Source organism: Manacus candei, unplaced genomic scaffold (genome assembly GCF_025592945.1).
Source record: "Manacus candei isolate 608988 ecotype Guabito, Panama unplaced genomic scaffold, ASM2559294v1 h1tg000050l, whole genome shotgun sequence".
In the NCBI taxonomy this organism is placed as follows: Eukaryota; Metazoa; Chordata; class Aves; order Passeriformes; family Pipridae; genus Manacus; species Manacus candei.
Window position 1 is genome coordinate 27,719,242 of NW_026138098.1, and position 24,284 is coordinate 27,743,525.

The window sequence follows — 24,284 nt, forward strand, 5'->3', positions numbered from 1 at the left end:
TGCTAATATTAGATTTTCTTTTTTTGTGGTTTCTCAAGATTGCCAAAGCTAAAATAAAAAGAATCCTCTTTTAGCTCTCAAAAATAGAGGACTGGCTTAGACAATTAAAGACAGAGTTTAGAAAGAAAACAAATTTCTACTTTACCTTCTCCCTGACTTCTGTGTTTGGTCAGCACAAATACAGTACTAACAGCAGAACCTATGAGAGTTACACTGATTCCTCCAAATCTTGTCTCAGAGATGAGTCCCACAGCTCCCTGCAAAGTAATTGGTCTAATTAGGTGGTAGGAAGGAGCTTCTTTAAATTCCTCAGAAATTAAGACGTGTCATCCGCTTAACATCTTAGCATCTGTTACTGCCTCTTGCACATTTCTGCACTACATCAGCCTGAAGGACACTTTCCTGGACATTTCAGAGAGAAAAAAACCCCAAGCCCCTATAACAGAGAAGAAATTGGCTCTTTTTTCAGTGGGATGAAGCATGTAAGGCATTTCAACCCCTCCTTATTTCTCAGTTTGGTGCATGTTTGCCTGGGTGAGTACAATAATCAGTTTGCTAAGTAAAAATATAGGAGAATACAAACATAACCTTAAATCCTGTAGTAATCCTTACTGATGTGGTAACGTTGTCCTGAAATATTTTCCTTGGCAACTGATCCCTGTGCAAATGTTACCCTCTGTGTTTATATATTTGGAGTTTTGTTTCAAATGGGCTATTTTGAATCTCTAACAGTCAGTCAGTAGAATGACAACTAATTTGTTGTTTCTTGTTTTTTTTTTTTTTAACTTTGCTGTTGTCTGGCAGCAAGTAAGTAACTGTTTAATTATGGCTAATTGCTCATGCAATAGTAGGCATAATTTTAAGACAGAATGTGCTTAGAACACTGGGTAAGAATACTGGCTAAGGTACCAAAGCACCGGAGAGTTTCAGACTTGTATGTGTAGAGTAGGAGAGAGGTGTGCAGTCATGACAAGCTGAAAAGGTTCATTTTTCAGTGAAGCTGTCTGGAAGTGGTTGAGACTTTTTAGAGAGATCTTGTTACTTGTTTTATTTCTGTTTGTTTGGGGTTTTTTTTAACGTACGCTCTCTATTTCCTGCTATGTGAATACTGGTACAGTGGCATGTAGAAGTAAAAATATCCATACAGATACAGTTCTGAGAGTCCATTGCAGCAACTGGGTGTGTTATGCACTCATAGTATTCCCAAAACAGCTCATGTTTACTGAGAGTCAAGTAATTAACTGAGACAGCCAAATAACTGCCACCTATAAAATGCTTTTCTTTGGCTTCTGTTTTGTTTTAATTGCAGTTCAGGCAAATTATGCCCCCTATTTCTTTGATAATGGAGCCAGAAGCACGAACGGGAACATGGCACTTCTCAGCCTTTCAGAGGACACACCTGTTGGTCAGTATTAAAATTAGTATGTTTAAACTGTGAAACTGGAGTTGCTTGCTCTTATGATTAACATATATATTTTGTTGTAGATTGTTTTTATAATCTGTGATCCTACATGGTTTTCTTTCTAGATTCTAATTGGCCTCAATTTAAGATGACATGTTTGAATTGTAGCTGCAATTTAAAACACGAATTTTAGCTCCCTTTTTTTTGTCCATCAATCTATTCATAACTTCACAGCACAGAACCTTTGTGGAAAGAAATAAATTCACAGTGGTGAGAGGCTTCTTACCAATCCTGTAAATGCTTCTGTACATTGAATCTGTACACTGAAAAGTAAGAGCCACGATTTTCTTTAAACAGTTATCAAATTTTTCGTGTTTACAGTACAAATGGTAGAAAATGTTTCCACTTGCAGTGAAAATTGCTTTGTCTAAACAACTGATGGTTTTCAAAAAGGTTTAGTTTTGGTTTAGAGAAAATTCAAAAATTGATACAGCTTTCAGATTTCAGCATTTTGATGCAGGTCTATCTTCTTTAAACTGTAGTTGCATTAAGAAAATATAAGAACAAAAGATGATTTATAATCCCTATTTTGCATGGGAGAAGAATAATTTCCTAACATGTAAAAAAATTACAGGTAAAATATATTACAGTGGTGAACACCACCTTTTCTTCCAACTTTGCATTGAGGTTTTGTTTAGAATTTTCTACTGTTTGTTTGTAGCTTTTAAAGGCTAAATCAGAAAAATATTTACTTATTGCAAATTGAGTACCAGAGGACCCCTTTACTAGCTGCCTCATGCACAGAGGAGAGAGATGGCTCTGTAGTGAGTGCTCCCAGGGCTTAGGCAGCTGAGAGAGGTGAGGATGAAGGAGGGATCAGAGGGCACAGCCTCCTGTGGAAGCCTGACACTGCCACCCACACCTTTCTAAACAAAACCAAGGTCACTCACTGCTTTGGGAAGCAGCTGCCTGGGTTTGCTCAAAGTCTCCATTTTTGACCCAGTGGTGTTAATGCCAGACAAGAACCGTGCTGGACCTTCTACAGCATGGGGAGAGGGTGATTGGGAATTCTCCTTTACCTGCTCAGCTTGAGAAGAGGAGGGAGAGAAGGCAGCATGTAGCATAGAAGTGACACATCTTGCTGATGAACGTAAAAAGAGCTTGCTTATGATGCAGCAGGAATTTGCTATTGCTTAGTCAGGCTCAAGTGGAAACCTCAGCTGAAGGCCAAGAGTAATGTAGTGGCACTTGTAAGAGCCAAAGGCAGACCAAGGAGCTGCATTTTTTGCTGTACTTCTGCCTGGATTCACGTGGAAACTGCACTTGCTCAGTCTTGGCAATCCCTACAGTTCTGCTGATTTCTGGAGTAAGATTAGCCAGTGGAATCACTTGTCTAAGCATAGCTGAGGCTTATAATGCCAGACAGCCAGAAAATGGGACCCCAGCTCAGTTTGTTTGGGGTGGTGCTTGCCAACTCCACCGCTGAAACCGCAGGCAGTGCAACTTGCTTGCCATCAAACTCCCACTCCCTGATGTGGTGCCAGCTCACAGGCATTTACAGAGCATCAGCCTCTCCCTGCCACCACTGGGAGCCTTCAGCCACCTGCATGGGGATGGGGAGCTAAAGATGGCACAGAGCCACAACACAGTCAAAATGTCCCTCCTGTCAGGACTGCAGCGCCACACGGTCTCTCAGATGACAACACTCCCTGCAGCAGTGAAGTACAGCACTAATTTCCACCCACTGCTTTTGACTGGGGCTCCATCAGCCAAAAAAGGAGAGGGTGCATGCCTCAATAGAAAACAGCAGAGTGAGAGATCAGAGCTGTGTTAGTGCTCCTGTAACTAGCCAGAGTAAGAATAATGAGGAATACCCGATGGGCTTCTGCATGTGCTTTTGTAACGTTAGCAACTAGACGGTGTACAGATGTCCCTGAAGAGTTTGTGCTTTGGTTGCAGCAGTGATAAAGCTCAAGCTGCTCTGTCTTCAGTCCTGCTGTGCATCATGCCTGCTGGCTTCATCCAGAATGTGTTTACATGTGTTTAAATTGGCTGGCTTGTACTTCTAATTTGATGTATAAGTGTGCTTTAAAAAACAAGAGAGAAGCAGCTTCTTGCTGAAAGCTCCAAAGGGCCTGTAGAAACCCTTGGAAAAGGGAGATAAGGCCTTACTTTAGAGAAGTTCAAGTGTGGTTGCTTTGCCACGCAGATGCCAGTGCTTCTTTGGGCTAATTCCCAGAACACCTTGCCAAACAGCTATGAGTACTGCAAAGTCCTCTCTTTTGAAAGCACTTTTGGATATTCCATGAGAGTGTGGTTGCTCGGGGTTTGCTTAATGTAAACTGCTGCTGGTACCTGCTGCCCATGCCAGCACAGCCACTCCTCGGGAGTGCTTTGGCAGAGAGGCTCCCAGAGGAGGGCACAAATGGAACCGACAGTTCAGTGCTGCAGTGCTGGGTGTGCATTCAGCTTTGTACAGGGCAACAGTCCAGTGCTCACATGAGGCCACAGTCAGCTTTGTGCCAGGGCTCAGGGAGGGCTCACACATTGCCCCTGCTAAATGCCTACCAGGCTGGCCCTTTTCTGTGGCCCCAGTGAAGGGTATCGCACTGAAGAGGAGGCTGTTGTTCTTCAGCACTCTGCCCCAATCTCCTCCAGAAGCAGGAGAAGGAATCTGGGCTCCCATGTCCATGTGTAGCCCCAGGCATCCACACTCCAGGAGTCATCTTTTCATTTTGAGCAGGATGATCAGTGACAAAACAGGGGACTTAAAACTTCCATATGTTTGATTCTGGATGGCTTCACTCGGGCTTATGTTCTGCAAAAATGGGCAGGTTGCTATTAGGTCTTCTCTGTCCTTACATAAAAATTGGAGTTATGGGCAGGATGCTTTTCTTGGCAGCAGCTGGTGTCTGATCTGAGCAATGCCATGGACAGCAGCTTTAATGAACCTCCAGAAATTTTACAGTCTTTGGCCCTGCTGAGATTGCAAGCAGTTTACAAAGTGGTACGTGTTAGTTATATTCCCAGGCATGTGCAGGCAAGGGACATGCAACATTTTGGAACACTGAAAGGAGACAATGGATTCTCTGTGTGACTGTAGAAAAAGAAATTGCAGTGCTGCAGCTGCATGGACACATCAAATTCATTCCCATGCTCATATCATCCCTAACTTGACTTTCTTTTCCCTTGTCCAATTTTGCTTATTTACAGATAGTTGATACTATCAAGTCTACCAAGTTGCATACATTGTACCATGTTATCATAAAACCAGCAAATACTATTTCTGTGTGAATGCTTGAAAGTATCTGCAGATTTCCAGGTGCTATTTGTTGCTGCAGAGCATGAGACCCCTTAAGGTAAGAAGAGCCAGGACAGCAACCCCCTCCAGTGCCTGGCTTAAGAAGAATTGGAAAAGTTATGAACTGCAATAGCAGTTGTAGTTTGTGGCTGTTTGGCAGGGCAGGTGGGTAATTAGCTCTTTGTGGAGAGTTGCCTGTGTACATGCAAAATGTGTGTGCTCCTAATCAAAGTCTTAAGCCATGAGTGGGATGCTATTTCAGGTTGTTTGTTTCATCTTACCTCTTAATCCCTGTAAGACCTCATTGTGGGGACAGAGTGGGGCTGGGAACAGCTGCAGGGCAGGGGATTGAAGCATGCTCAGAAGGCCTAAGTTCATTACTCTCTCAAAGCCCAACCATCATCAGTGCTCTGGAGATTTCTGCATGCCTCTTATCCTTGAATTTTCCTTTCTGTTTTTACCCTTGCCCCCAAAGTGAGCACTGCTCCCCCCTATTAAAGGCCAGTTTGCAGTGGCAGTTCTTTGATCAAAGCTACAGCTGCCTATCACTGGCTGACTGACCCCCTCAGTTCCATCCGTCCTTCAAACTTACCCTGTTCCTACATGCTCCTGATCTCATTTCTTCACATCAGTCACAGCTCACTGTGTAGAGGTCCCCTTGTCCCCTCGGGTGTCTGCCATTCCTTCCTTGTTTTTATCCCCCTGATCCACTCCTAGGAAAGCTGGGAGGCTACCAGAACAGAAGTGTTAGGCACAGCCTGCCTTCTGCACCAGTGTGGCAAAGCAAGCAGTGCACAGAGCAAAGCCCCTCACAAAGCTGGACACTGCTCAGAGATGTGATGAGGACTTGCAGGTGTTACAGCCTCCAATGTTGTTCTAAGTCTTGTGAGAGAACCTGCAGATACATCAGAAAATCGCCCTCAAATGACTTCTCCTTGGAGTTGGTTGCTGTGGGTGCTGCAGGGGCACGTTGTTGTCTGTAGGGTGAAGTTTCAGGCCCCATGCTGAGTGTTTTCTGCAATATCCCCTCTCCCTAGGGCAGGCATTTGCAGCTGCAAGGCCTGTTTCAACTGCTGCTATAGCAGCTGTGGCTTTTGAGCTGCTGATCCTGGCCATGTCCCTGCTTTGCCAGCCAGCTGGTGCACCAGGGTGCAGGGAGGGAGCAGGAGTTGCCTGGGTATGCTCTGGAAGGAGTGGTAGCTGGCAGTGAATGAGAAAGGAGACATTTTTGAGGTACCCATGGTGTCTAGTCCATGTCCTCCAGGAACCTGTGCTCCTCTTTGCTTGGGGTGAGCTTGGAGTGTAAAATAACCATCTGTAGGCTTTGTGTTAACTGTCCACTTCCTTCCCTGATGGGGAAATGACCCTTGGCTAGGACAGGTGGAAAGCAGGCATGTAACCCCAGGCAAGGTGGTATTTGCTGTGACACTGGGAACAGAGGTATCCTGTCCTGGGAATGTGGCCATGGATATCCCTCTCAGCATCTTGTTAACAGATGTCAGCTGTGGTGGCAAGGACAATGGCAGGACTAAGCATGAGTCCAAAATGTGCTTGGCTTGTTTAACTGATGGGGGGGATTTGATTGCTGAGTGTTGCACAGCAAGAAAGGGAGAATGTGTGTTCAGTGAGAGGGTAAAACCAGCCCCAGAGCTTGTGGGCAGAGGCTGGCTGTGATTAAATTTGAGTCAGAACTGAAGTAAAATGGAGCAATGGCATCATGGGACAGCCATTTAGCCCGAGTGGCAGGAGCAGAGAGCAAATGACTTTTTAAGATGGAATAGGAAAACAGAGTGAAAGCCTGGCATTGCTCCTGGGAAGTAGCCATAGCAGCAAGCAGTGAGTAGCTCCCCAGGACTCCCCTCTCTCAGCCTGCTGCACCATCCCCTAGGTACTCAGACCATCCTGCTCTTCCAGCTGGGGCCCTTACATGGCATTTGCCATATCCCCAATAAAGACTCTTCTGTTCCCATATGTTTCTGACAGGGAGAGGCTGTTTACATGGTATTCACTGATTAGATTTTATCTGTCTTTTTCATTTATTTCCTTTTCAGCAAGTAGAGGCAGCACACTGAGAAGAGATTTTTAATTGGCATTAACACTGTGCTGAGAAGTGTTCCCGGGGGTGTTAATGATATGGAGAGTACTGTGCAGTGAAATTACAAATTGGAAAAAATAAGGAATTATAATGAGTTAGAAATAAATTTTGATCTACAATGAAAAGGCACAGAAGTGTTCTGTACTATGAAAAATGAAGTATCAGCTTTAGCTAAAAAGCAAATGGTCCAGTTTAAAGATCAATGATGTCCATCATTACTTGCTCAAAAACCTCAGTAATCTCAGTCTGTATCAATATTAATGTTTTTTCTCACATTTAACAGCAAGAAAAATCCCGTCTTGCTTATAAGACAATTCATAGAAAATGTAGGAAAGAAAACTGTGATATTGGAAGAACAAGCCCTGGTTCAAATGTGTTCACATAAACTTTCAGAGTCTGTTTTTCTCCAGCCCTGCAATCCCTGAGGAGTGGTCTATAGTTGGTGAACTGCCAGCATGGGTATTTCAGGGCAGCCACAGCACTAGACTTTGTGCCTGGTCATTGCTCACAGGCTCCAAGAGACCTCAGATGTGATGTCCATCCTGGTTTTCCACTGCACAACACTGATCAGCAGCTACCAAAGATAATTGTGTGAGCTAGAAACAGGCAGGATAGGCAGAGGTATGTAGAATGAAAGGCACAGGAAAAGCTAATAAGAAGGGCAGAAAAGCAAGTAAGAAGTAGAAACAACTAATGACCAAAAAAAGGCTGCAGAAAAGCAGTGTATTAATAACAGTGTCACTCAGATGCTGACAGTTGACACCTGAATTCTCCCTTTGGCCCCCAGCTGAGATATTAAGACAAAGCTTTTGGAAAACAAGAATAAATGAGTCAATACTGGTGTTGCAGAACCTTCAGAAGTCTTCAAATATCTGTCTCGTGTGTAGACAGCAATATCAGGAGGCAGGTGTCTTTCAGGACACTATTTTAAATTAGCCCCAGTTTATTCCTCTCTTTGCATTTCCTTGTACTTACACAGTTCAGCTGTTGCAGTCAGAGAAGCCTCATCATACTGCTCATTGTGTTTCCCTAATAATTTTCTGAGATCACACTTACAGTGTGTTGTTATTTTCTACTCTGTTTTGTGGGAAAAGTGAAAGAAAAATGTAGAAAGTGTTTTGTAGTTTTGTGAACTTCTTTTGCAAGTCTTGACTATTTGTTGGCCAACTGAACCAGCTCGTAACAGGATCTGTTGTTTGTGCTCCTGTAGGCTCACTGATTTTTGCAATGTGAACACTTCTCTGTACAAAGTTGCCCAAATATTGCCCTGGTAATTATCATAAGAGAGTTTGCTCATAAGTGAGAACAGATTCCACATGGCTTGGCATAATCTCTTGCTATGCCAAGAAGACAGCCATGTTTTCTAAATATCACCACTGATTCCCCAATGTTGCATGTCCATTAAGCACCGAGCAGCTTCACAGTTTGCATGCCAAGGAATAAGCAAACGAGATCTGAAAGGCTGCCTTGCAAAACTGAAGAAACATTTGAAAAGCTGACCTCTGAGTGCTATGGGCACGACATCAGCCAAAGCCTTAGAGTTAAACAGAAGCTTGTGGATCAGGTCAGGGGAAAACCCCACTGCCACTGCAGAGGGGAGACGAGAAAAAGATTGTGATTTTTGAGTATAGAATTAAAAATCTCTGAAACTCAGGGCCAGAGCAGTTTAAAACTAGAGTCTTCTGGATTCCCTTTAAAGTGTTCTTCCTTAGCTTTGTGCTGATTTTCTTAGCAGGGATCTTTCCATCTTATATTTGATTTGCATGCATGAACAAAACCCACTACTAACCAGTGAGTCACTTGGCTACAGTATTTCCAGTGCAGAGGACTTCATTAGATGTAAAGCACAGTTTCTGTGCTTAACCTCTACCACTTGAATATCTCAGGTAATTTACCCAAGGCACAGTGGATTGAAAGGAAACAACAACAGTGGTTTATATTTCAGGTTTAGTTAACTGGTATTTGTAAAGTGCTTGAAGTTATTTGAATGAAGGTATTAATGCACAGGAGGATGACAGACATGGAATTTAAAAAAAATAATACTAATAAACACTCTTACCATATTTTGAAAACATGAGTGTTATAACTCCCCCGGGAAGTATCATTTATGATACACAAAGTCAGTTTACTGGAAAAACTGGCACAGTTTCTCAAATGTTTAGAAATAGAAACAGCAATCTCTACCCCCGGTTGTGAAGGAAGTACATTGATGAGTTGAAAAACTTTTTCATTGGTATGAGCATGCGTGGCTGTATTAAGTAGAGAATTTAATAAGAGAAAGCTAATGAGGGGGAGTAAAGTAGGAAAGAAAAGCTTTACATCTATTAGTTCTGAAAGTGGGAAAGTCTAAAAATGTCCTTGCACCTCCTGAGTTCTAGAGCTTGGGTCCAGTCCTGCAGGAGCACTCCCTTCATTTGCCAGATTCTCTGCCTGCTAGTTTGCAGTTCTCTTGTTCCCACAGAGCAGAGATCTGTGACGGCCTTTTGGTACTGCTGAGATTGTCACCCAGTTGTACATTAGCATCACTTTGGCTCACTTGGGCCAAGAGTTAGTCGAGAGCTTGTCACCTATGTAAACACCTGTATGTGAGCAGTACTGATGTAGGTTCAGTTCCACAGGAAAGGGCCTGAAGGGACAGAAACCAGCACTCATAAATTTGATTTAACCAGTTGGCTAAAAGGTGGTCATCAGGACTATTGAACTGTCTGCTTATCCATACTTCCCAGTAGGTGGGTTTGATTTGCAAAACCTTTGCCTGTCATGGGGTAGATAAATTCCTGAGGAACAGGCTAGTGAAATATTCACTGATTGAAGTGAAATGCTGTTGAATGTCAATTTTTCAGGTACCCATGTGTACACTCTGAATGGAACTGATCCAGAAGGGGATCCTGTGACATATGACCTGACCTATGAAGCTGGATCGAGACGCTACTTTTCTGTTGACAAGAACCTTGGAAATGTTACGCTGATCGAGGAGCTTGACAGAGAGGTACAGTCGAATGGCACCACTCTAAGTTTTTGTAGAGTTTTCCTCAGTTTAATTTGATCTGTGGCTTTGAGGGACAATGCCAGCTTATTTCACTTGAATCATTTAATACACTTTGCAATTCTAAGACATGATACTTCACTCATCCCATAGTTTTCCAGTTGACTTGTACCACTAACACTGCTATCAAATTTTTCAGCTGCTATCTGTCCAGCTTTTGTCAAAAGAGAAGTTTATTCTTTATTTCTATCTTCTCCCACCCACACCCCATCAAGAGCTTAGGGGCAGTTACAGTCCTCAAATCCTCAGACAGGGGACTTTCCTGTCATTTGGAGTAAGTAGAAATTTGTGTAAGCAGTGTTCCAGGACACTTCTCTAGTTTATCACAGCCCTTTAACTATGTGGGTTAAAGATGTTCCCAGCAATAGTGGCCTAAAGGCAGCCTTATTCTGGGAACACAGGCATTGAATCCTTCACATCTCCTTCACAGAGAAAGGTATACAGTACTTGGTAAACCCTTCAAAATACTGCATGCTGGGACAGAAAAATTTTGAACCAACCATGCCTTTTTAAGGGAATGTTTCTTGGAAAAGATGAAAGATTTTCATTAGCACTTTACAGAACAACAGAGATTCCCAAATCTGTTGTGTGACAACAGGTCACATTCTGGGACAGTAGCCACAGAAAGTCCAAGGAGCCCAGAGGTGGAGTTTCTGAGGGGTCTTCCTAGCCTGTGCTGTGATTGCTTTGTGGGATTAGTTGCTACTATCATCTACTTGCCTAGACACATTTAAATCTGCAGTCCCTTTTACAATCAGGGCAAACACCATCTCTCTAACAAAGCAACTTTCTTGATTTACAGAAGGAAGATGAGATTGAGGTTATTGTCAGTATTTCAGATGGCCTGAGTACAGTAAGTATTTATGCTGTAGCTTGTCAAACTCTCTGTCCCCACATACCTCCTCTTATTAAATTACCTTGCAGGGACTATCTCATTTTATCAGAAAACATAATGTCATTAGAGTTTTACTTCCTGTTCCAAGAGCCACTGAACTCACAGTAACTCAAGTGTCACTCCATCTCCTTGCTTAGCTATTTGAGGATAATGTGGTGTGAGCTGAAAGATGAACTTAGTGGCCTGCAGAATTACTGCAGAATTGCAGCAGCTTCCTATGAGGTCTCCCTGCCACTGCAGAAGGATTCATGCCTAAGAAAGATACATAGGCTTTTTGGAGAAATGCATGATATTATAGGAACTAGTGCTGGGGACCCAAGAACTGGCTGTCCCTCCACCTCCACAGTGTTTCTCTAGCATGACATTAAGAAGATTTGCTTAGGCTCAGGTGGTGGGAGTTTTCTTGTCTGCTGCTGGATAAAGCTTTGATCATGTCTAATCATTAGGGACTTATCTGAGGCGTTGCACAAGCATCCATTCCTACTTCCACGAATTTTTTTGGCATTTTCAATTTGTGGACTGATGCTGTTACAGTCAGGATAGTAGTCTGCCAATAGGAGGACATGGGCTTCATTACTAGAGGTGCCACAAAAGCAGGACCTTCTTACTATCCACAAGACTGGATAACATTAGAACTCCTCCTCATCTCAAACAAATTAATTGAGATAACTGCTAGAAATGTTTGGGAGGTGCCAGCATCTTACAGGCAAAACTGCCCTGGCAACCTCTGTAAATAGGAAATAATGGAATTGCATCCACATTGCAATGTCTACTTGCAAATAACTAGGAAACTTTGTTGGTCAAATACATTTGCTTCTGAATTTTTTACAGGAAAACACAGGTTTTGTTTAAAATGGATTGTTACTTATTAGTAGCATGTATTTGTACATCCAGATTATGCATGCTATTAACCTAATATCATGATACCAAACAAGGCATAAATGAATGCTCATGGCTTTCAAGTACCAACTTTTATGTATACCATGAAATGTGTCATGGTATCTTGAATGCCATAAAGAAATTAAAAAATCCTTAAAAATCAGACCCAATCTGTAATTTATAAAATACTCTGAGGCTTATTCTTTAGTTTTGAGGTATCTGAGTGTTCTCCACAGAGGAAATTCTTCTGGATTAGAGGATTTTCTGTATTCTTGTGCATGTGCTCAGTCTTGGTAGTGCACAGATGTTCTATTGCAACACAGTTTGTCATTGCCTTTGACTACAGCTTAGCAGGCAAATAAATGGGTACATGTTGAAAAACAGCTTGAGTCATAAATGTGTTCTTTATATTCTACTCCAGGTTTCTGAAAAAGTCAGGATCCTTGTAATGGATGCTAATGATGAGAGCCCAGAGTTCATCAATACACCTTACATAGTCGGAGTCCCAGAGGTTGGTGAAGTTCCTTTGCATAATGGAAGTGTATTTCTATAGGATATAAAGAGGGGCTAGTATGTTTTCAGCAAAACAACAAGATGTGCAGGAATAACTTGCATTCTTTTGGTTTAGGGTTAGGGTAGATATTTAATATTCACTTCAAACTTAGGGAATAAGTCTGTAGATACTTAAGGTGTGCTGGTTTTGGAGTAAGGTCCAAGATATGAGTCACAATGGGAATAGGATACACTCTCTTAGATAAGATTTTCTGTAATTTTATTCTACAAAGTATTTCTTCCTTCTACTTCTCCACCTCTTCCCTCTTTCCTTTCTGCTCTTTGTTTCCCTCAGTGCTCTTAAATTCTTTCTACCATCACTCTCTTTTTCTGCCTCCTTGCATGCTCATTTTTCACTTCTCCTAACTCACCTGGTTTTCTACTTCTGTGTCACTGGTAACTCTTTCTGGTCACAGAACACTCCCTCCAGCAGCAGTATCTTTAAGATTGAGGCAATAGACAAAGACACGGGTTCTGGAGGAAGTATCACCTACTTCTTGCAGGTAAGGTATTGTCTGTACCTTCAAAAATCTTATTTACTGAGATCTCAGAAAGCAGATTAAAAATGGATTTTGAGGGTGGGGCCTGTCCTAGTGCCTATTGGACCAATTTTGTACTGTGCATAAGAAAACAAGCATTGACAAAACGTATGTGGTTTGACTGCAAGCAGCCAAGGGCAGTCCAGCAGGCAGGAGAGGGAGTTGGATTTGTCACTGATACTCCTGTGCTTGCCAGCAGGACTTCTCATGGCAAGGCCCTTCCTTTGGAGTGACAAGGAGAACAAGTTCAGCAAGTAATTTTGTATGCTTATGGGATTTCTAAAGCACGAAATGGCTTTCTTTAGAAAGCAAAATGCACTGGAAACCCAAATATGCCCTTTAGTGTAGCAGTCTGGTGCATAATTGATACCTGGGTCCCAGTGTGAAATATGAGGTTCTAAGTGTTCTCACTGACAAAGCTGGGACTGCTTGACACCAGCTTTAAGTTATTGCCCACTGCTGAAGAATTGAAAGGGCTCTGTATTTAAAGCTGAATTTTTGTGTTACAGATCTGAATTCCAAAAGGGCAACTTTTTTCATTATATCCTTAATATTCCTTCTTCCTACAAGCTTCAATCAAATTAGCTGCAGTTCCCCTTATTCAAGAGGCAACAACAAAAAAAAAAGAAAATCAACAACAAACCAAAAGTAAATTTGTTTTAATATTTAATTTGGACACAAATACAGAAGCAAGTTAGAAGATATTTACATAGCACTAAAGCTAATCCTGTTAAGAGCTTGGGTATACTGTGAGAGAACAGCTTAAGTACCTTATTGAAATTTAGCTTTGATTTCACAAATTATGATCCATTTAAAATACAGTCTGTGCAGGATTCAGTTTCACATAGAGCTTTTTCCAGTGGGCTGATAGACTACAAACCAAGGAACAGCAATTTCAAACTTCCATGTCTAGTTTACATCTTTGTGTGGTGAAAAGGATACTAAATATGTGTATTTGTTGAAAAAAATGTCTTTTGGCACAGTCTCTGAGAATTCTCAAGTCGCACAGAAAAAAACCTCTCCTCAAGTTTGGTGTGGGTGGGTGGTGTCTACTGAAACAGCCATGATTATCTGACAGTGGCCACTGTGTATGGATACCAGAACAGAGGTGTTTGTATGGATACCTCCAGTTCAGAAGAAAGGAGGGAGGTATTTTTTAGGCCTCTTTGAACATCAGATGTCTTTTAGACTTTGCTTGTATATCGCAAAAAAACCACCAAACCACCACTATATTGACAATAATCTATACATGCAACCTTTCTGCTTATTTTTTAATATTGTAGAACTTTGAAACACTAAGGGGTAACACCTTTTGTTCTTCTTCCTTTTCCCCTCATCTTTTTTTCTGTTCAGCCTCCTTGCCTCTCTCCATGCAATGAACGCTGTTAGCCAAAGTTTAAAATTTCACAGCGAAACACTAAAAGATTAAAAATATCTACATTTGAGGTAACTGATTTATTCTGAATAATGAGAGGCTCGTGGTCGGTTCATGAATTGTTCATAAACACAGAGGTGAAATTCATCAAATACATTATTCACCCAAACCGTATCATTATTCTAGTCTTCTCCCTTAGCAGATGAAATACAAGACGAATCCCTATGGCAATCTTATTTCCATACCTGTAATCTCTTGCTGTTTCTTCTTTCCTTTTCCTCTAGAACATCCACTCTAACAAGTTTACAATAGACCGTCACAGTGGAGTGCTGCGCATCAAAACAGGGGTCACCCTGGACTACGAGAAATCAAGAACGCATTTTGTTGTCGTCGTAGCCAAGGTATAAGGCTTTTATCTGAAACTGGAGGAGGGTAGGGTGTTGTGTTTGAGTAGGACTGATTAGTTCAAATGCAAGAGTTGTACGTGCAGGCAGCAGTTACTCCCTCTGTAACGCCCGGAGGTGTGGGGGATAACATGGAAAAGTGAGGGAGGAAAGGTAACCGGTGTCTGCTGCTGAACAATGTCTGGAGGATTTGGGATTGGGTTTCCCATATATCATTCATGTCGTCTGTGTTTGGAGAGTCACCCAGAAGTGAGGGGTTGGTGTGAGCTGCCCTGGCTTTAAGAAGCAGCAGGCTTTGAGTGCAGGCAAACGCTCAGGGCTCCCTCATGCTGCCAGGGCACAGCCCTACCATCACAAGGACAAAGTCCCAGCAGGCAGACAGTGCAGGTCACAGTCATCACCCACAGTAAGACACAGGGCACAACTGGACCCAGCACAGCACAAATTATGGACTTCTTTTCTGGAATGATCTGTGGGTGTTTCTTTCTTTCACTTCTCTTTTACCTCATGGCAGCAGCTTATTCAAATCCTGCAAATATTGCTGCACATCCCCCCTTGCCACTGTCATTCCCAGCAGAGCTGTGCCTGTGACAGAGGATTCATAACAGGCATTAAAAGTTTATAGATTCTGAAGTAAAGTCTTTCAGGATCCTGTGGGGACCTGTCATACAGACAGACTCACATGGGTTCAAAGAGGACAATTTTGCTGTTACTTACAAGTTTCTCATATTTTATGAAAAATGTATGAACCTTTTTATGTATTTATTTAGCCAAGGTTTGTTTGAGGAGAAGTAACAAAATTTGCCTTAAACGCTGCCTTTGGGGCAGTAAGGAGGAAAAAAAAGAGCGTCTCTTTTCCAAAAAATGGAACTTTTAGGATTGGTACAGCAGATATGTTGAACAATTCTCACTCTCACACACCAGCATGACCACTGACCTCCGGCTGGTGCTCTGAGACTGAGGGTGTTACAAGCTTCTGAAATTGCGAGTCATCTTCCTAATTGGCTCTGCTGTATCAGTCATGCAGAATTGACTGTAGCCAAGTCCCCACAGACTGTTTATACACCGTGGCTGTCTCACAGTTCTCGGCTGCACAGCTCCTCTGTTCTTTCACTTTATCACGTAAGAATCCCTAAGAGACTTTGAGCATGTGCACGGTTTATTTCCCCCAAGAAATGCACTACCTTGCTACTGTGCATTGTCCTGTGCTTATGACAAGACAATATATGGGATGAAAAGCTGTAGACCTTAGTTGCTAACTTTTAGTGTCGGTTTCTAGCATTCCTTTTTTTCCCATCAAAAAATTTGAATTCCCTATCCCCTGTTTTGTTAATAAAATATCATGGATGACTGTATATTTTGGCCCAACCACTTTTAATATAAGAAATTACTTATGAGACACTGCAAGCTGTCTCCCTAATCAGAGAAGGAGCAGGACAAAGAGGAAAGAGAAGGGAATAGGGCAGCACAGATTAATTGGTGTGTTGAGAGAAAGATTCCTGGAACTCTGCTTCTGAAGGGTCATTAGGTCCATGCAATGCCATAAGCTGATTTGCAGACATTTGCAGAGGCACCTGATGATGACTTCTCTTCTAGGATGGTGGTGGGAAGCTCAGGGGAGACAACAAAGTGTTTTCAGCCACAACAACAGTTACTATCAATGTGGAAGATGTTCAGGACACTCCTCCCATGTTCATCGGGACTCCCTACTATGGATATGTCTATGAGGATACGCTCGCAGTAAGTGCTGGTTTTCATCTGTGGGAGAACAAGTGTGGCCTTTCCCATCTCAGTCAGGATGGCCCTATGGTTTCTAGCACAGGTTTTATTGGAAATGGGACCTTAACTCTGATTTGACTCCTGAGTGAAATGAGCTGACCTAATCTCAGACTTGTTCTTATTCACATCTATTGTGAATTTGCCATGCAAGGCTTTCCTCTGTTCTCATTAACATCAGAAAGGATTCTGCCCATTTATGTTGGTCTAAGCACAGACAATGACTAAGAGCTCTTCCATAGCTCAGACCTCCAGAGGCACTTGGCTGAAGGCTTAAGCAGGTTGCCAGTTACCTCACCTGAACACATCATGCTAGAAGCCTTTGTGTGTTGTGTGGTCTCACAGTGCTCATATTTTCTGTCTGTGATCACTCTGCTACCAACAATTGGTTGTGTAAGATGTGGGGAGAATTTATGACCAAATACCCCAGACTCTCTGTGTTGTCCCATGGGCATCACCTGGGGAGAAGCAACCCTGACACCTCCAAAATGCAGGATGCTTTCTGATCAGTGATGGTTGGCTAGGCAGAACGGGCCAGGAAGTCTTCCCAGGCCTAAAACCCACCAGACTATCAAGCAAGCAAGGATATACTTAGGAGAACCAGTTACAACTGGGGACTTTAAGCCACATGTTATGCTTGGAGCTGCAAACTAATGAGTTTTCTCTGTATCTAAGCAGTGATATGATGCTGTGTATGGATCAGCTTTTGCCCTGATACATAAGATTTAATTAAAACTTTCCTCATACATAGGACAAGAAACAGTATCTACCCATGAAATTACCCAACATTAGGCTATTGATCTGTTTAACAATGTGATTGCACACTGTTCAGCTGATCTTCCCTTGAGTTTCAGGAATGATCATGTCTTTATTTTCTGTCCTTGGCTCCAATGTATACTGCAGCCCTTGCATGACAATATACTGCAGTTCACTGCAGAGGCTGTTACGTTTCAGCAGGGCAGAGAAGTAATGCTTGTGTACTTTGCAGGTGTTTAGAATCAATGATATTATGTATATCGATTTATTCTGCATAGTTACATATAGATCTTGAAATAACTATCAGGTGCACACAGGAGTTAGTGTTTACTGTGGAAATGGGAGTCAATAAATGTTAATTACATCCAGCTTGAGCTCATAACTTACACCATTATGATATAATGATGGGAGCACGAATCGGTCCTTCCCAGTGTGGGTTTTGCTATTAGAATGAACTCCACAGAGAGAAAGGCAATAGCTGATTTTAGTGGTGTTTGCACATTTGGTGTTAATTTTGTAAACTTACTTCTTTTCTCCTTGGTGAAGTTGTTAGGATTTACAAGTACTCTGTCACCTTCAAAGGAATTGCACTGTATTTTGCCCAGTAGGCAGATTTTATTGCTGCTTCCAGCATAAATGATAATAAATACAGTTCTGTATTTCCAGTTGGTCTAACAAAACCTTGCTCTCGTTTGAAAAATTCACTCAAGGGTTGTCATGAAAATGTTCCTTGTTGCCATTTGTGATTAACTGACAGTTACTTCAATGTCCCCTGTTTTTGCAGCCCCAAACAGTAACACTTTAGTTCACAGGCCTGAATTGCACAGCTCATTGCCAGTTGGGTGAGCATTTTAGTGTAACAGTCATCATCACTCTGAGCTGATAGGAATAGTCATATGAGCAAACAGTCCCCAGTACGCAAGTTCTGTATGTATGGCCCATGGCCACGTTACTTGTGCAGAGAGAATGGCAATGAAGGTTTAAGGGCAGTTAAATCACCATCATTTTCATCACAATTTTATGCCCTAAATGTTCTGTGGGCCAAGTTGCTTTGTGATCTCTGTTTACTTTTGCTGCCTGTCTGAACTTAACAAAGTAGAACCAAAGTGACCTGATGACTCCTTGGCAGCTGCTGTGTCTCAGCAGACTGTGTGGCCACGGGGCACACAGTCATGCAGGAGCCTACAGAGTAGGCACCAGAGTGAATCTTGGTATGGACCCAAACTAAACCTTGGGTTTCAGATGGGTTACTCCAAATCCCCTGTCCAAGTCTGTGGCTCAAGTCAGGTGTCCCTGGCTGTGGCTTCCAACTGCTCCTGCGACCAGCCAGCCCTGTGGCCACATGGGGTCTGCAGCTGGGTCACAGCTGGAGTAGTCACTGGAAACTATTTAAACTGTTGATGTAGGAACAAGGCAGAGTTAGTCCAAGAAACAGCATTCTGCAAAGCCAAGCACTTGGGTGGGAGTCAATGGCCCTTTTTGGGTTCCCCATACAGCACAAGCACCCACTCTGCCCCCAGCATCTCACTGCAGAAAGACTTAGAGAAGTTCAGTTTATTAACATGCAATTGCAATTTCACTGCTCTGTTCTTGGCACACAGACTCTGATCTCCCATTTCTCCCCAGGGCTCTGAGGTCCTCACTGTTGTTGCTCTTGATGGGGACAGAGGAAAGCCTAACAGTATTCATTACTGCATCGTGAACGGTGAGTAGGCTTGTCATGTATGAAATTTGAAGGGCACTCAAAACTAGATCTGACATTAAATTAGAATAGGATATGCTAGAGCTTAATAAAACTGAGACAAAGTTTCATGAAATAATGTCAGGTACCTCAAACAACTCCACGGCCCTGTCTACCAGAGAATAGCTAAGATACAATTCAGTGACTTTTAATATCTACTTCACAGAACTGTGCTTGGAGCTGTTAATGTTGCTGATTTGTTAGGCATCAGTAGCCTGCTTGTCATTTCAGAAAGCATAAAGGGAAATGCATTCACTGCTACTGAGCATCTCTATCATTTAATCTGGGAAGAGAGAGACCTTACTGGGAGACCCAGACATGGAATTTAGAGGCACATTTTTATTAATACTGTGATTAAAGTGGCTAAACAGTGAAGCCTCTGATTTCTTGGAAGAAATTATATTTGCTGGTGAAGCGACACTGGCGTACACTACAGTGGAAGAAAGCAGTGTTATCAGAAGATTAATGCTTTCCATCAGCTATTCTGAAAGTGTCTGCCACATGTCTTTTAATAGCATAAATGTGAAACTTAGCTGAATTGATGATTCATTAGCTGGTGAAGTCAACAACTTAGCTCAACTAAATACCAGGCTACAACTTCAGTTTTGTTTGTTCCCTCTTCCTCCAAAACAAGACTTCCATTAGCAACTAGGGACCCCAGTTCCCAAGTGTGAGGGATCCCAGAACTTCGTAAGACAAATCTGAGGTGTAGTTGCAGAGCTATGGAGTAAGTGCTTCATTGTGTTACATGACCTAAACAGCCAGGTCTAGACAGAACAGAGAGGGCTGTGAGATGGGACCCATGCTGAGGTTTCTCTTTAATGCAAGGGAATAGATAGGTAAAAGGAAGAAAACACTTAGAAAGAAAAGGTTGTAGATTGCAGAAGATGGAAAATGAGAAAAGGTGAAAAGAAAGGTGTAGAATGAGCAGTAAAAACAAACAAATAGGATGAAAATATGATAAACAAGGGGGGAATTAATTAAGGAGAATAAATGAAGGTGTAAAAAATGGGAAAAAGTCAAAGGAAAACAAGTTTAATGTGAAGAGATATTAGATTTCCAAAGAAAACAGAAAAGGACCAAAAGGGTTCTCTGGGATAAAAAAAAGGTAAGTTTTCAAGAAAGAGTGGAAAACGAAGATGGAAGGGCATGACAGATAAGTAGCAGAAAATACAACTTAATGGGGAGCTGGATTTCCTTATGCACATTAATGAAGGATTTTTTTTTGTGCTAAATGGAAAAGAGGGAAAGGGAATATGTCTTTAGTGCACAGAAGGTTGAAGAAGAAGAGAACAAAAGATCTCAACAGGTTTCTAGCCCTGCACCTCAGACACTGACATTATTTGTTACAAGTCATTATTCCAATATCTGCAGGCTGGGTTGTCAAAGGGCAAGAAAATACTAACAGCAAATAGGAAATTATTTGTTCTTAATAAGCATTTCATGTCCAGGGAGTGTGGGATAATAATGGAAAATGCTCCTTTCCTCTGAACATGCTGTACAAAGGAACACATATAGTGCTACGTACTCTGAGTTACCAATTTCCCTGAGATACCTAGACAATAACATGAAGTATGGTGGCTTGAAACCACTATTGACTTAAGCTTCTTCTCAGTCAGAATACGCTTTCCAGTCCAATGTATCTTAATAATTGGCCACTGTGTGAGTCGATATCTGTTCAGTGTTGTATCTAGTGAGCTTTAATGAAGTTACAGTTATTGCAGGTATTAGCAAAAACAGGATACTATTGGATGGTTTAAAAATCAGCATTGGAATTAAGACTGAGAAAAAGAAAAATGACTGAGCCTTCAGGTCATCATCCTTTATTTCTGAAGTCTTGATCACCTTCATTTGAAGGGATTTCCTCCCTTTTCCTCTCGAAGGTAGACTCTGCTGCAACACTTGGTTGTGGTCAGTACTGTATGTGAGGCAGTGTGCAGGGATGGCCACAGCCCCTCAGCAAAGCAGGACAGAGCCCCCTGAGCTGCCAGACAGTCCCCTTCCTGGGCACCAGCCTGCTTTTGGCTGGGATGGCAGGATGGGTCCTGATATCATGATGAGACACTGCCGCCTCTCTTCAAGCTGGCATTTGCTTCAGCACAAATTTAGGAAGTCTCTAGGGACTGCAGCCTGGGACTGATCTGCTCTTCAGATCGATGCAAGCTGGGTGGTGGTAGCAAAGTCAGCCTGCAGCCCTATCCTGCCTGTCAGACTCTGCCTCAATGCAGAAACCTTGGGGTTTACCCAGATACTCCAAAAAACCCTTTTTGTTCAGGACAACCTTGCAACAGGTTGAGAGGTTTTTTTAACAACTAAATGTTTAAGACCAGAAGATGCTTCTCCAGAGATGCTGTCTGCAGAAAGAGTAACAGATTGTCAGACTTCTCACCTTAGCTGATATTAGTGAGAGAAATGTTCTTGTTTCTCAGACTTAATTATGCATTTGCTAATTACAATGACAAATGTCTATTTTTGTCTAAACCAGCATATAAAAAAAGACAGCATAATAGAAATAAATAAAAAATTTGCATGCCTGTTTGCTGAGGCTTGAAGGGAACCTTACCAGGGTGGGGAGAGAAAAGTGATGACAGCTACCCGTAGGGGCAGAACTCCAGTGAGCCATTCCTAGGAGAGGAAACTCTTTTTGGCCCTCATCTGTGTTTTCATCTCACTGTGACCAGTCATAGAAATGCTTCATTTTTCAAAAGTGGAAAAGATATGCTTAATGAAGTGTACAGTTGATTGCTCATGCTTGTTTCAGAGAAAGAGTGTGGCATGTAACTAGAGCATCATGGTTTTATTGCAGGAAGTGAAGGTTCATTTGAAATCAACAACACAACTGGAGCCATTTCTGTGATAAAAAGCCCAAATCAGCTCAAGAAAGAAGTGTATGAACTAAAAGTTCAGGTATGTTCTGTGACCACTTTCAGGCAGCTGACTTTTCCTGTTTTAGAAACTACCTCCTGTATTTGAACAGAATGCCAGGTAGTATAAAACAGAACAAATTGCTTTTGTTCCTTGGCCTATTTAGTATCTCAAATTACTTCTTTCAAATGAAGTCATCTTGTCCTAATTTCATCTCTAAGTCTAGAAAATCAACGTCCTTTACCATCTGTGGATACCTGTTCTCTGTGTTTCCAGATTTTATTGCTAAACTGGGAATTAATGTCTTGTAACCTCTGTATGATAAGATAGGTAACAGTCAAATCTGTGATTATTAATAGGACTGGGACAGATCATTCAATATCATATCAGCATCCATTCCTGAGGCACTGATCAGCCATGTACATGTTGACACCTCAGTGAGCTAACACCTTGATGAGTTGGTATCCCTGTGACAGGCTGCATTATTTTAAGTAATTTCTAAAGACAAAGTATTTGAAAGTGTAGAGTTAAATTGTGAAGACTAGAGTGTAGAGAGTAGAGTAATGTTTAGAGTTAAATTATAATCAGTTTTCTTCAGCAAATGCATATTATTGTCATGGTAAGAACAATATTGTCTAAAGGCAGCTTTGAGGCTTTGCACATTGCCAGGACCACTGTAGCATCCCCAGGGACCCTTGCTTGCTAGTGGGCTCAAGCAGCATGTTGTACCTGGGAGATCACAGAGTTCTCATGGTCTCAGTTAAACTGGGGCACCATTTCTTCCTCTATTCACACTGCTTCACTGCAGTCTGCTAGTGCTTCTCAGAGGCAGGATGGGTTAAGCCCTTGCAAGCTTTTCTGATCTCCTAATTATCTATGTGGTGACCCAGAGCTTTTGCAGGCTACAAAATCTACCTGAGGAACAAAAAGGGTGTTGTGTTACCCAGTAAAAAGGCATGTTAGAGATAGCCTTTGCTTTAAAAACATCAGCCAGAGTTTCTGTCCTGGCAGAAGAAATGTCTTAGGTTCAATCCAGTGAATCAGGCTGCATGTTGGAGTTGTTGAAACCCAGATAGGTTTGATATTTTGGTTCAGAAAAACAGCTAGGTTTGCCTGTCTGTCCATACTATATCCAGTTTAAATTAAACTCATCTAGAATTATAAGTCTAAAAAAAGTATGTATTTTTTTCTTTTTTCAAATATTTACCTAAATAGCCCAAGTACAGTTTTTCTCAAAGTATTCAAGACTGCAGTCCTTGCAGCAACGTGACAATGAACTACTTGTGGTACTATAGTAAATTTAAACATTGTCTTCCTTTTCTATTCTGTCAACACTTTAGGCAAGCCATTACCTTGCCTCTATTGGATTATTTGTTTTAAAAGAACTGTTTTCACCTAGGGTGAGTTACTAAGCTCACTAAACTAGGAGATTTTTTTTCACTGGGGCTTTGTTGGGACTGGTTTATTACCATAATCTTCTAATCATCATAAGCTTTAGTGTGAAATGGACTGAGGTTTTAGAGGAAAATAAATCTGTGAATCTTTGTACAAGCTAGTGTGTTAAGGTGATTTGTACATGTGGAAAAATGCCTGAACGTGAATCTGAGGAAAGAGAAAATACCCTCCATAATTCCTTTCTTTCTCCTGCCTGCTGCAGGCATCAGAAGTCAGCCAGGAAGGTGACACCTCTGAGCACACTTTTGCCATGGTGACTATACGTGTGGTCGACCTCAACAACCACCCACCAACGTTCTACGGAGAAAATGGTCCCCAGAACAGATTTGAACTGACCATGTATGAGCACCCCCCAGAGGGTGAAATCCTAAGGGGATTGAAGATCACAGTCAATGATTCAGATCAGGTAAATGGACTTTCACTTTTCCTGTCTTATTTTCTCAAAGACTAGAAAGAGCTGTCAGATGGGGAAATGTCATTTTAGGAATTCAGCTATTTTACCTGCATTCCCCAAAAGCCTAGGACAGACACAGTCGTTGTAGGGTCCAATACCACAGAGAACCTGGACCAAGAAGTATAGTTAGTCTGTCATATACTGTCGATGACAAGGCTGGTCCTAAACCTGCAGCCCAGTTCTTGTGGCAACTGAAGTTGAACAGTCCTTATGAACTTCCCCTAAGTATTGGTTACATTCAATTGTTGCCAGTGTAATATCCAACAACGTACTCCCTTTGGTGATTTACTTAGAGGTTCCAATCCCTTTAGTAACTTCACTAAAGGGAAGATGCTGTTTGTATCATCTCCAGCCCCTGCAGGAAACAGTAGTCTGTACCCTTACATTGTTTTTATTACAATATGTTGTCCTTCTGGCCCTTATGTTACAGTCAAGGTCTGCAGTGCATGCTTTGATAAATCATTCCCACTGGACTGATATTTTTAGGTAGTCTTAAAAATTATGCCAGAGCCAAACTAACTCTATCCAGGTAAAGGGAAAGGAAAGAAGACTCCATCCATCTGAGCCTGCAGTCTACTGACCTGTGATGCCAGTAGATACTATGGTGATGGTTGCTATAGGGATCCCTAAATACTGTATGAATGACATCCATCTGAGTTAGCCTGAGGTTAGGTAGTGACAAGAAAAAAAGCTTAATGCTTCTGAGAACTATATTACTATTGGAAAGGGCTCTCTTCTGTAACTGTGCT

The 24,284-nt window shown here is 41.9% G+C and overlaps 1 protein-coding gene across 1 annotated transcript in view; it reads left to right on the plus strand.

The window, feature by feature from the left end:
• CDHR1 (cadherin related family member 1) overlaps positions 1–24,284 on the plus strand; it is a 46,077-nt gene continuing 21,793 nt past the window's right edge. Inside the window, exons 1-11 of the mRNA XM_051799820.1 lie at positions 1–534; positions 1,310–1,405; positions 9,642–9,787; positions 10,647–10,697; positions 12,040–12,129; positions 12,587–12,673; positions 14,369–14,485; positions 16,085–16,228; positions 18,647–18,725; positions 21,568–21,668; positions 23,284–23,487. Of these exons, the coding sequence (XP_051655780.1) occupies positions 474–534; positions 1,310–1,405; positions 9,642–9,787; positions 10,647–10,697; positions 12,040–12,129; positions 12,587–12,673; positions 14,369–14,485; positions 16,085–16,228; positions 18,647–18,725; positions 21,568–21,668; positions 23,284–23,487 (1,176 nt within the window). The 5' untranslated portion in view covers positions 1–473. The remainder of the gene's footprint in view (positions 535–1,309; positions 1,406–9,641; positions 9,788–10,646; positions 10,698–12,039; positions 12,130–12,586; positions 12,674–14,368; positions 14,486–16,084; positions 16,229–18,646; positions 18,726–21,567; positions 21,669–23,283; positions 23,488–24,284) is intronic.